General features: G+C 45.3%; 1 protein-coding gene across 1 annotated transcript in view; it reads right to left on the reverse strand.

The window, feature by feature from the left end:
- Positions 1–13,927, reverse strand: part of RUNX2 (RUNX family transcription factor 2) — an 82,921-nt gene that overhangs the window by 12,568 nt on the left and 56,426 nt on the right. Inside the window, exon 5 of the mRNA XM_042832599.1 lies at positions 10,513–10,674. Within this exon, the coding sequence (XP_042688533.1) occupies positions 10,513–10,674 (162 nt within the window). The remainder of the gene's footprint in view (positions 1–10,512; positions 10,675–13,927) is intronic.

A 13,927-nucleotide genomic window follows, 5' to 3' on the forward strand; every position in this document is an offset into this window, starting at 1 on the left:
CTGTTGGTTCCATTTGTCAGTGCTGACCATCCCTGCGCAGCACTGGTCTGCTCATCAGCCAGAAACCATCCTGCAGCGATGACTCCCACTTTATGGCCAGCAGTTTAGGTTAAGAGCCCAGGGTTGTTTGAATGCATTCATAAATTCCTATTCTGAAGAATTTTTTTCATGTGTTCTTGTATAATGTCCTTTTTGACTTCCTCTGTTTTTAAGTGCAATTTCTAATTGTATCTATTTCAACCTTGATGAAGTTTTCTGGCTGGGATTTTTCCTTCTTTGGGACAGGGTTTTATTTTTGTTTTGAGTGGCTGCAATACACAAAACTAGCTGGCTACACTTCACAGCAATAGCCAACAGATGTTTGATCCTTTTTTTTTCCATAGAGGGGCACAAATCACATAACTTCACAAGGTCTATACCAGGCAACAGGGACACTACAGACCCACAGGAGATGGGTTAGTTCATCTAGGACCTGCTTTGGGATTATTCCCACCTACCAAAGTATCAAAAGATTCCCAGAGATCTATCAGCAGCGACACATCCAGATATAAACCTCCAGCTTTGGAACCCCATGCAACTAGGGGATGTATATGTTCTGGCTTTGCATTCTGTACAATCTAAGCAATCACTTACGACCACCCAACACAGATTGAGCCTGATGGGGCTGGTCTGCTTTCCCAATGACAACGCTGACCAACGCCGCTCACCTCTCACTGCAGGCTGCAATGAACAGCTTTGGGATTATTTTCATGCTGCCCCTGAAGAGCTATTTCGTTATCTTCCTTCAAACCACACCCTTGTATTCCCTTCTGACGGACGCTTGCTCAAGTTCAGCTCAAGTGAAGCAGAACGCAGAGCAGCCACTGCTGGCTCAACTCGTGGTTCCTCAATTCCGCCTTACATTCTGTTGTACAATGGGCAGCAAAGATTCCAGCAAAGGCCCATTACCTCCATCACTGCAGCACAGCACGGGAAGCAGCCGAACTATGGCATGTGATATCAAAACCTTGAGCAAGACCTTGCCAAGGGGAATAACAGGGAGGCTGAGTTCCAGATCCTGGAATCCCCCTTTAGCCCCACATACAGCCTTCAACAACACACGGTGCAATTTCTGCATGGAATTAAATACAGGCATTTAACATCTAAAAACAAAGCAGTTCATACTTTGTCCTACACCTGTGCTGCCTTCCAAGCACTGTTGCTCAGTGCAGTAGCACAAACTAAAACCATGTAGACATACCATTCGCTTCATAATGTTCTGCCAGTTCTAGACTATAAGTTAATGTATGAAATAATGTGCTTATTTAAAGAAAAAGACCATAAAACTGCTTGGACATCTATAGTTCAGACAGCAACAGCCCTCCTGATCATTAGAAATAAAGAGTGCAAGCCATGCATGTAGCATCACCAGCGACTCTGAGCTCTCTTACAGGTAGGCTCTCTTCATGCTACCTAAATGAGAGGGGCTTTGTGGGTACCCCTCCTAAATCAGGCATACCATCTTCCAGTTCCCATCTCTAGACAAACCTGATGTTCCTTTGGGAAAAACACTGCTAGTTGGCTTGGAGGTGATGTGCTCTAGTAGGGCTGAGGAAGCAGCACACCAGCTTTCCTTCTCTAAACCACCACCACAAAAGTCGCATAATGGGCACAGCAGCTCTTTCACCAGAACTAAGCTTCTCTGTTCAACAGGAGCTTTGGTTGCAGTAATCCAAGGGTTTTGACACACTTTCCACTCTTTTCTTTCAAAACTGCCCATGGAATAGGCAAAACCAGCTCTTCTTTAGCAGACAGTGCATGACAGGTTGGGCTGATCGGAGAAGGGAACTTCCCCTACAAGATATATTGTAGTGAACCTACGGCAAACCCAAATCACCAGAATGCTTTTGCGCCGTGCCCCACCAGCCTCCTCACAACTCCATCAGCTCTGCCCCCACCAACACCCAACATCCCCAAGACCACGGCAGAAAGCCCACACTCATCCAGCTCCTCCCTGCATCCATCGCTGCCACAGCAGAGCCTGAGGCACAGAGCTGAAAGCCAGTGCTGCAGGCCATCAGATGAAGTTGCAGCAAGTTCAAATGAGTGGAAACTAAAGTTAGACAAATTCAGACTAGTAATGAGACCCACATTTCCAAAGTGAGCTTAATTAATGTCTGCAACCAAAGGTTGCGGTGGATTTTGCTTCCCTGTAAATTTTTAAATGAAGACCAAACGAGGTTTTGTTGTTTCTTGTGTTTTGTTGTTCGTTTTTGTTGGGTGTTTTTTCTTTTTTTTTTCCCCAAAAGGTAACTCTCGGTTCAAATGAGAGCTAATTTGAGGAAATCTTACAGCTAGGCTCAAACCAGAGGATCACACAGGCTTCGCTGCATTAATAACCCATGAATCTATACTTCTGTGCAAAACTCCTTATAGCAAAACAGTTTATCTTGAACTTTATGCATCACCGTTGTTAAGTATACTTGCTGTCCCCAAAAGCTTGCCAAGAGGACACAGCTGTGTGCAGCCCTCCTGCGATGCTGAAGCACCACATCCATCGCCCTCAGCATCACGATGGGGCCATAAGTTGCTCGCTGGGCACATGTGGGTGCCTGCTTTGAGCCACTGGTGCTTGCTGGGACCCTCTACTGCCAACACAGAGAGAGCCTGTCCCAGCCATCACCTGCTTTGATCCCTTCCCTCTCTCTTTTTGAATCAGTCTGAAAGTAAAGATGAAGAGATTTGCAGATTAGCGTCCCCAAATACCCTGCCTTTATGCATATGGAATAGTTCCTTCTCCCTTAATAACATCCTCTGTGAGCCATGTGAAGGCGTGCACCTTCCATTTATCTCATTCATCTTCCTCTTCGGCACTACCCACGCTTTTTAGAACAGCCTGAACGTCTCACCTTCTGCTTGTCACCAGTACAGCCCAGTATCACCAGTATGAATGCTCTTTTTAATCTCACAACCAATCCGGCACGACACGAGTTAACCAAGGACGAGGCAGCTACAGCGATGCCTACCATCAGCCACCTTTGCTTCTTTCATTGAGCATTTTAGTGTCAGTTTTGCAAAAATGGGGCTTTTAAGAAGCTGCACTGTTCCTGCCTCTCCTGTACCCACCACAGTCACAGACAGAGGGACCAGATTCTTCTCCACCCGCATTTCATGGAACCATTTCAAAAACTCCACTTGTGCAATTAATTGAACAAAATTCAGTGCAACAAAGACTCAAGGCCACAGAGAATTAAGGGCAAAAGAAGTGATCCTCATCATCCTATCTGATTTCCCACATGTAACAGAATTTCACGTCTGGAGTCGGATTTCCTCTCTGCATGCACGGAATGGCATCGGTCGCCCCCACTGGCCCCATCCCATGAAATCCCACTGCGTGAGCAACCCACATGCAGCATCCTTTTGCTTTGTAGGACGGGGCCCGGGGGCTGTGGGTGCCTTAGAGGAAGAAAATATGAACAGTCAATTTGCTTCTAACTGCAGTGGATGGAGATGGTCCTCGGAGATGGGAAGGACAAGAGATGTTCAGCATGGCCTCAGTAATTCTTTAAATACGGTGCTTATGAATAGAGGTGGGAGAGATACTACATAGGTGCACACGGAGTCAGAAAACCCACACATCCCCCCAGGTCAGAAACCAGCAGCGATTCCACTGTGAGAATGAAGGAAACATCAAATGCCTTTGCATAGCGATGGAGCAGAGAGCTCAACCTCACAGCCTTCTGCTGGGCGTTCATTGACCTTACCAGGAGAGCCCACATAGGTAATGAGTCAGGATCTGGCCCTTTGAAAGTCTGGAATCAAGCGCCTGATTGCTCCATTAACAATTAGCATTCTGTTTACAAAACCCAGCAGAGTCAGTAAGAATAATCATTACAAAACATGCTCAGACTGCGATTCCGGTTTAAGTTAATATAATTTTAATGAGTTCTTCAGAAAAGGCCTGGCACTTATGGAAAATTTCCTTAATTAATATCAGACCCTAAATTAGTAATAAAAAAAAGCCCTGAATATCATTTGGTCTCAAGCTGGAACCGAAGTATGTTTTGGCATCATTACTAACTGTTAGCAGCAAGTTCTGGAAACAGATGCAAATCTTGATATGTATCCTAAATATAAAACACATTGCAAAAAAAAGGCTCAGATAAAAATATATCTATACATCCACATATATTCGAGTGTGCTATTTCCTGCCTGTATCAGCAACAAATTCATTCTGTTTAAAAACATTCCACTTGTTTCTCTTTGGTATTTTTTAAATCCCTTATTTCGGGAACAAAACTCTTTCCCTCTGCTTTCATTTTTCCTGTTTATTTCCTCTCCTGACAGCAGACTCGAGCAAACGAAAAGGGCTTAAAGACGCCCATTATAACACTCGGCTGTCTGAAAATCAGCCCGCTTGTTTTGCCACCTAAATACGGGTAGAGGTGCCTAATTTGAGGCCACCCACACCAGAGGAATTTGGCCCTCATCCCTGAGGCGGGGATGGTGCAACGTATCTTCTGGACAACTGCTCCAATGAGGGACTGTACCCAGGAGAGACGGTGCGACCGAAACCCCACACACAAGTGCCAAGGTGCTGAGATTCCCAGGAGGCACCGAGCGGGCAGGAGACTAAAAATGGAAAACCTGTGGTAAATGGAATAAATAGTGCCACTGAACATGGGGAGGAAAAAAAAGAGAGGAACGGAGGAGATGTGCTGAGGTGGGGGAGCAAAATGAGGGAGCTGTTTTGAAGAGAACAGAACCTCCCAAGCTCTCCCAAGCTCTCTACTTTGCTGTAACTCGCATTGAAAATTAGGAGGAACGGAGACAGAAACAACTTTGAGTCTCTCAGCTTCCATTAAAAAAGAAAAGAAGACAGAGTGAAAATTCTTCTAGTCACCAAGAAAAACAGAAGAGTAGATGAGTGCACCAGAAATGGAGCTGGCTTCTTGGGTTTGCCAAGAACCTGAGACAATATTGCTGAAGCGTGAACTGCCCACTCAGTTCAGGCACTGCTAACACAAGTGCCTTGCTGGCAATGGCCGTGGTATTAACTACCTCTCTGCTCCTCAGTGCATCTGAAGAGGAAGAGAACTGCACTGTAAGGACAGTTCTAATATCTTCTCTTGTTAAGAACACCGGCCTGAAATGCGCTGAGTACATCCAACGAAGTTAGCAGGAATTAAGGGATTCAGGAGCAGCTAGTTCACAGAACCACAGGTTTTATTCAGTTAGTGGTTGTGAAGCTGAGCTCCCTCGAGGAAGACAGATTACTTTCTTCCAAGTAATATCTTTCAAAGATCAAATCCAAAAGAAAAAAAAGGAGAGGGGGGAAATCCTTATTTTAAAGTTTGTGTGTGCAATGTGTGCACAAGACATTGAACAAAATCCAAGGCAATTGCAAGGCAGGCTTAGAAACCTAAGACGACAAGCAGCAGAGGACCTCAAGGAAAACCAGCACATCAATGTGAGCCACTTCCTTATTAAAGTACAACACTCAACCCAAAGGTTCAGCCATAGCAGCTTCCCCAAGATGTGTTCTATTTAGGTTTAAGATATGTAGGCTTACAAGAACGAAAATTAAACTGTGTAAAAGAGCGGTACTGTCACTGATTAAAGCGCAGGCAGAATGTGCAGAGTTGGATATATCCTTGCCAACCCTCAGCAAGTTGGAAGAACTGCAAAGTCTCTTAAATTCAATATCTGATTAAGGTCTGGGATAGTCCAAACTGATGCCGTGATATCTACTGGGCGAGACGAATTGATGGGAATGTTTGGCAGCACCAAAGCTAGCAGACAGCCCAGGGTTTGGTCTGTTCTCTGTCTCTCCGTTCCGTATGGTCACAGCAGCAATATTAAACTTTTAGCCTCCACAACCGGGGTGCTACCTGTTAGGAGTGGCTTCAGGGCTGTGCTCATTCCCAAGCCATGGCTGGGACCTGCTGGCAGCACACTGGCCAAGCCCCAAAGCAGCCCAGCCTTGTCCCTGTTTTATTTCTTGGTATGGAGATTCCCTTACAGCTGGTTCAGCTCAGAGCACTGGGTCTGTGGACTTTTTCAGGCTCAGACCAGGGTGTCCCTCATTTATCTCATTTATTATTATATACCTCACATCTTTATTCAATGGCACAGTAAGTGCAAAGATAGCAGAGTTCACCCTGCTCACTGCAGGGACTCCAGTGTTTGGGGAGGGCATGGGGACACCAAGCCAGCATCCCTGGCTTGTGCCATTTGCAGCAACGTGTCCCATATACACAAATATCCGTGAGGAGGACCAGCCTGTGGCTGGAAAAGGCAGGTCTGGTGATTTGTACTGCTATTCAGCATCACCTCTACTTTTCTTTCTTTTGCCAGATAGGCATTTGCCAACCACTGTTGCATAGAATAGGCTCTTTCACAGCCAGTATTAATGTTACTGGGCAAGTCTTCCAGCAGCTTTTGCATTTGACCCTTCAACTGTCTTTCAAAGGTGAAGCACAAAGCAAAGCATTTAGGCAGAAGTGCAAGCAGATCCAGGAACTGTGTAGAAGTCTCCCTGTCTTCCTTCTCAAGAATATTTTCAACACAAAGATTTAAGCTCAAGCCCCAAGAGTGGATAGAGTGGATAGAGGTACGGGTGAGGCAGATCCTGGCTGGCTTAAACCAGGTCTGAAGTGTAATGAGGCTGAGATATGAGTATGTTTATTGAACCATTTAATCATCTCTTTGGGATCTGCCCCACCAAATACAGACTATCTGATTAGACATGCCTGTACCTGAACTGTTCAAGCATACGCGTTGTAGAACCCATGGACAGAAGCAGGCTCACCAAAGCACTGCCAGGGATCACAGCACATCCACAGGCTGGTCAACTTAACTGAGTCCTCCAAATGCTGTTTTGTCCCCACTGATTTGGAAGTCAGTTCCAGGTGACTCTCTCAGGTACAACTACCCTACCCTGTCCACTACCCTGTGGACATCTAAATCCAGAGGAAAACCAGGCCTCCTGCTACTTTGGAGCAACCTTTTTTGACTCCAAGAGCAACCCAGCCCGTACTCCTTGCTCTGAACGTTGTATGTGCCAAGGACTTGTTGGATCAGACCTGAAGCTTTACGTAAAATGACTCTGATGTGTATTTATATGAATCATATATATTAATTACATAATAGACACTTACGTTCCCCATCCCACATGCAGTTTGGTTACAAAGACTGAGTGCCTTCACTATGAATCATGCAATCAGACCATATCCCTCAGGCAAAACTCTCTCTAGAATGGCCATGTTCATATATTCCCATGGTTTCCACTACAATATTACTTAATTAAGAATATTAATCTGCTGGGCCACCAACTTTCACTGCCTTTCAGGGAAGTCGAAGCAGACAGGTAGTTTAATAAAATATAGGGAAACATGCTCTTGTTATGATTGAGTCGGTGCAATGAGGTAAGTCAATTGTATGGCCTCATGAGCTTATTTTTTTATTTATTCTTGATATGAACACAGACATATGCACCAGAGAGATTATTAGTCCACAAGCTGCACGTTTTTTGCAGCCAGTCTTTGGGTGGGCTCTTTTTTACTTTTCAGCTATTGCTGTTGCGTATTATGAGCAAACTATCACTGATTAATTGTTGGACACTGCAGATGAAGTACCAGTCCCCAGTTGGAGAACAAAAGATGAATATTTGAAGTCTGACACCTACATTGTCACGGGTGCTCATCTGCACGTGTCTGCAGCGTGCAGGCAGACATTTCAGCTCTGCAAAGCAATCAAGTATGCGTCTAGACACTGGCACGACCAGTTCAGCCACATTACACCAGCCTGTCTGAGTAACTCAAGGAATCAGCTTGCTGCCCTTTTCCCCTCTTCCATGAGATGGAGAAATGCTTGTGCTGCTCTGACAATCCCTCACCCCACCCTTTCCTACAGCTCCCCAACTCTTCTGATGCTCAGCCTGAACTCTGGTCCAAGCACTGGCGTCCTCGGCACCAAGAGCTGTACTGCTCCACGATGGGGAGGAGTGTGAGCATTTTGGTCAGGAACTGGATGCATTTCCAGCCTTAGGAGTATCATCAAAAACAGCTCCTGTGGGCTGCCGCTGACCATGCCATCACTGCATTGAAAGATACCTTTGCTTTTTAAATGGTAAGCTTTCAACACGTGAGTGAGAGCAGCCCAAGCAGAGGTCTAGTCAAAGCCACAGAGGTTTGTAGAAAGGCTGAGTGATGTGAAGCTGTGGCAGGTAGTCAGCCTCGTGCCTATAAGGTGCGACATTTGAAGCCTGAGGGGGAAGTTTCACCCATTTTTCCTCCTGCATGATGTTAAGAACCAGGCAGTAAATATGGCATTCATTAAAATTACCTTGTATATTTTTAACAGCCCTGATAATCAGGTTTCTGCCACCATATTGGGAAGCAGAGTTTGTTTTTATTCAAGGCCTTGTAAAATGCTAATTTCTCCCTTATGCGCTGGAGATGCCTGACATTTTCTAATATTTTTAAGAGTTTCTTAGTCGTCATTTTTCCTCTTCAAAGCTCAGCTCTTTCTGAAAGATGTGTCAAGTAACTGAGCGGCGGTTTGTTCCTCTCAGAGTGCAAAAGATAAATCCGCTGCTGTAATAGAAAGCTTTAAATCTGTATTTTCTCTCTGCTTTAAACACAAAAGGGGCCAGATTCTGCCTTCCTGTGTGAGGCAGAAATTCTGGAGTAGCATTCCCAGTAGGGGCTGCAACATATTTCCTTACTGTTTGGGAGTCAGCTCTCCTCCACCCAGCAATGTCGCTCTGTGATTCTGAACATCAGTAAACACTGCAGACAACCTCTAGCACTTACATGGAAGATGAAAGCCCAGCTTTCTCAATTCTAAATCTACCAGGCAGCAAGATCCCTGTGCTGGGACAGGGTGGGAGCACTGCGTAGATGCTGGTTGAGCCCTCAGAAGACAAAGAGCAAGAATAGCGATGGCAATCAACTGCAGAGCGCAAGGGAAAAGTTCAGCACACGGCCACATAATGTACACAGGCAGGCCTTCAGTCATCCTGCTTGCGCCCACATGCCAGGCGCTCACGTCTGAATGCACCCAGACAAGCAAGGGCTGCAGGGCAGGTGCGCGGTGCAGCCGCTGTGCTCCCAGCCGAGCCTCTCCCGGAGGTGTTGCTGAGGGCACAATTGCAAAAATAACCAATTCAACAACACAGACCATCAGGAGACTCCAAAGGGAACCTGTTTCGGGCCAAACAAAGCATTTTCTCAGCATCAAGCCAATCTAGTTTTTTGCACCAAGTCAGCGCATTGCACAGGGAGCCCACGGGAACCTGCTCCACTACCTTGCACCCCTCGGCCCACACGGAGGCGGTTGGCATCTCTGAAGATGCAGAGCACGCAAGGGACCGCAGAGGGCTTTGCAGCTGTTTGTTTGAGAAACAAAGCTTCCCTCTTCTGAGATGAAAGAAATCAAGGAGTCAAAGCTAATCAAATCCTACACGCCTGCTGGCTGGAGTTCAGCTTGTCAGGGATGCAGTGCAGTGCGGTGCTCAGCATTACCAGTGCTACGAGCGTGGTGGATGGGGAAACACGACAGCAAGAAATTCACCTGGCTGCAAGTCAAACAGGTGTATGGCAGCAGCATCCAAGACTGTAATAGTATCTTGCAAACATGCAAAAAAGTAGTAATGTCATAAGGCTGATTCTTTAGTTTTCATTAATGAATCATAAAGACTTCACGTTACACGTGCTTTTTGGCATATGCTGCTCATATTTCCACACTTGCAAGGTTGGAGCTTTTATGCTGAGCCACCCTCGCCTAAGGTTCCTCATTCTTGGCAAGATACACATGGTGACTGTGTGCCATTACAGGCTCTATCTTATTTTGGGGCAATCAGATTACTCCACGCAGATGGTTTTATCGCTGAGACCATACAGGTGAATTGCACAGTATGTAAATGTACATTTGTTTGATAAAAAAAAGTCTCAGTTCTTAGCTGCTGTCTTGTTTGTGTTCCTAAACAAGTTTCTTCTCTCCTGCATCCTTCCAAAGCACAATTTGTCCAATCTTTACCCTAAACTGACTCAGCTAGTTTCTGATAAGCATCTGAAGTACTCATTAACTAAGGAAGAAACAGGCTTTCTTGTGCTTCTGGATTAAAATGAGGGAGCATGAACCTTCACCCTCACTAATGAAGAAATAAAAGGCATCTATCTAACATCACACACAAAGCAAAATGAAAAGACCAAAATATAAAGAATATCACAGTGATGTTAAAACATGTAAGCAAACATCCTCCTGGGGGGTGCAGGGAGCGGAAGAGAGAGAATTTGATCACAGAACCAGCTTCACAGTAAAAAAAAATATTCTGATCTGAAATGGACCTTGTGACATTGAAACCGTTCATGCTCTGCCCACAGCAGCTCTTTCTGACCCCCACCCACAATGCAGAAGCTCTGATATCACCAACCAAGCTTTGCTGTTCTTAGTAGGGTTTGTCTGCAGCCATTCAGGCGGCCTCTGTACCTGTCAGCGTAATTGTTTTAGGAGAAACATGGACACTACCTGAGAGGCGTCGGGGCACGTCGGTGATGGCTGGAAGTCCTGTGCCTCGGGTGGAGGACAGGGGAGTTGTGGAGTGAATGGACGGCGAAGTCATCTGGCTCAAGTAGGACGGGTACGACTGATCATAGGACCACGGCGGGGACGACTGCGCCTGCCTGGGGTCTGGAAAAAGGAGAAAGAAATCAAAAGGTAAGGAAGAGAAACTGTAAGGCACCGACAGTCTAACTGAAAGAGATGGGGCTACTGAACATACACACATCAGTGTCACAAGGAAGGACAACACAATGAAGCACAACTTGCTCCTCCAGACTCAATGTGTTTAAGCCTTGCTCTGTAAGTTTCCCTCCTGGTAACAATCACAGAATCATCACAGAACGGCCTGGGTTGCAAAGGCCCACAGCGCTCCTCCAGTCCCAACCCCCTGCTGTGTGCAGGTCGCCAACCAGCAGCCCAGGCTGCCCAGAGCCACATCCAGCCTGGCCTTGAATGCCTGCAGGGATGGGGCATCCACAGCCTCCTTGGGCAACCTGTGCCAGTGCCTCACCACCCTCGGGGGGAAAAACTTCCTTCTAAATATTTGGGGGAAATGAATGGGGCAGAGAGCAGAGCTGAAGATTCAGCAGCTGTTCTGTAAACTCCTGATGTCTCTCACCCAGCTCTGACAGTGTTACACTGGGACTCGCCAGTCCTTGAGGATGTGGACAAAAAAGATAACAGTAAATAAGAGACATGGGGGCATGCTGAGGCTGAGCTTGGGAAGCGCATGTAAAAGGCAAGGAGACTCTACAGTCAGCACTTGGCATGCCTGTCAAGTTGTTATCCAGTTCAAACATGACAAAAAAGTGGTTTTAGTGCTGAAAATGCTCTCCAAGAAGGAAAACGTCATTAATCTTATTAGCATCTGTCTAAAAATGTCACATTTGGAGGCTGGCCCAGTTACCTACCGTCACCTCAATTAGAACAACATGAAGCCAGATGGATTGGTATAACTAGCAGAAGCTAATGATGCATTCACGTGTACTCATTAGAGCTCACAATGAAGGAAATTATTTTAAGGATAAATACCGTTTATTTTTTGCTGAAGGTCTGGTGGGCTGCACCGAGTGAGGAAGAGGAAGGGCTACTTTTACTCAGCTGTGCTGCGATTCAGAAACCATTTGTTTTCACTCAGTACGTGGTGATAAAGACACAAACAAAATCTTCAACAGTCAATTATTATTTTTGTTTCTTTATACTGATAAAAACCAAGCACTTTCAACCCCCAACGTTTTTCTGGGCACTGCCAGATAAACTGGTAACTGTCTCCAAACTCGTCCACAGAAACCATCCAAATTCTCCCCGGTACCTTCAGTGAAGCATACCAGGTTCACTCAGTTCAGAGAACCTGCTTCATCAGAGCACTGTCCTACAGCACTGCTTTGCAGACAGGAACGTGACAGCCACATGGCATAAGCAAAGGCACTTTTTCAGGAAATTCAACCTTTTTTTTTCTCTTTTTTTAACTCCTTTCCCTACTCTTCCACACAGCAAAAGCTTGTAGTTTTAGCTATGCCCTGTTTATTTTTTCTTTCAGACATGATTTGTTTGAAGAGATGTCTGGAAAGCAGATACTTCCTTGAAGCAAAATAACTATATAGATTGAAAAAAAAAAAAAAAGTTCCAATTTAATTTTAAGAGGATTTTCCCCGAGTTTGCCATTTATATTAGAGCTGAGTAATATAAATGGTTAATATAAACTCCTCAGAAATCCGAAGGACACTTGATCATTAAATGTAATGAACTTCTTTGTTTTAACAATTTCAGGGCTAGAGTTGTATAGATTGGCGCAGATTCAAATTTGACTGACTGCTCGTTGTTATATCTGATATCGACATATTTCTCTGCCTCATTCCACTACTATAATTCACCATTCAGTCAATGGTAAATGATCTTCAACTGGGAACGGAAAGCCTGCGCTTGCTGGGAAAACAATCTTAAAATTAATGATGTGTCAGGAGCACAATCTCAAACCTAGGGTCCTTCAAACTCCAAGAGCTTTTCAACCCGTGTTTCTGAATCCAAAACAGGGTCCCTTAAAGTTGTGCTTTCAAGTCAGCCCCACCACTGGAAGGAAACTGTAGAGCAGGTAAAGATTGAGAAAAATCACAGCAGAGGATGTTTTTGCAGGAATTTGGTTTAAGTTGGTGAAAACCTCAGGAAAGGAGCTGCCATGTGGAGGCTTATGCTACTTCTTTGGTGTAGCCATCATGGCATGAAGAGATTCTGATGACTCTTTTATCCTCCCACTCTGAACACTCACGCTAGGTTTGGCTTAATTCAACAAGTGCAAATGCCTCTGTGAACACAGGAAGGATCAGGGACATGCTCAGGGACATGATTTAGAGGAGGGTTGTTAGTTAGGATAGTATGGTTAGGTTGTGGTTAGACTAGATGATCTTAAGGTCTTTTCCAACCTGAGTGATTCTATGGTTCTGTGACTCTAACAGCAAAAAATGAATGGGCTCACACAGCCTTTTAAATAGTATTTCTTGTGACAATGTCAGAGGCAGAATATGGGGCTGGATGGACCATCTGCTGATGCCAGAGCATTTCAGATGCTCTCAAGACATTTAGCTTAATTTTTACACTCCCCCTATTGCTCCTCCCATCTGCAGCACCACATCACCAGAATTGTGTTCTAATTTATACTTGATTTTAACTCTTCATGAGCTCCAAACTGTGAGATGTTTTTGCAAAGTGTTCTAGAGAAACAGGACAGGCTGTTAGGGAAGACACTGTGCTGTGACATAACTGCTTCTGGCCCTTTCACAGATCTTTTGTTGAACTTTCTACCTAAATTTAAGGAAAAGAATGGTAATTTGTTCCCTGAGTATTTCATTCACAAAATGGGGTGCTTCTCTTGGCTAGAAGCTTTCAACCCAGATGTTCAAGTGTGAACTTGGGCCTCTCTCAAGCCAGACTGTAGGAAACTCAGCTCCAGGGAAATTATATCGCGTTTTCTCACAGAATGGGAAATAATTTGGAGGAAAATCCTCAACCAAATTGAACAGAAGATGCATCAGAGCTCAGTGACTGAAGAAAGGCTGCAGCAGGCCAGGCTGGAGGTCAGTGTGATTTCTCCACACTGAGGCAGGGCCAAGGTCATGGCTGAGGCCAGGTGGGGAATTCGTCCTGGGGCTTCAAGCATTATCTTTGGCCTGTTGGGAAAGCGGAAACCGAAGATACCAGTTTTACCAGATCCTGAGTAAATGCCCTAAAACCAGCCTCTGTCTGGACATGTGAGGAGCAGAATTCAAACGAGGTCTGCTCGCCCAAAGGGTCACGGTCATTGCTCAGTGCAATTGCCAAGTGCCTGCAGTAAAATGCAGCGGAGCCAACAGCCACCCCACGGAGCCAAAAGGCAGCCCATGTAGTC

The sequence above is a fragment of the Centrocercus urophasianus genome, unplaced genomic scaffold (assembly GCF_019232065.1).
Source record: "Centrocercus urophasianus isolate 14NV4802_14NV808 unplaced genomic scaffold, USGS_Curo_1.0 seq_39, whole genome shotgun sequence".
Lineage (NCBI taxonomy): Eukaryota > Metazoa > Chordata > Aves > Galliformes > Phasianidae > Centrocercus > Centrocercus urophasianus.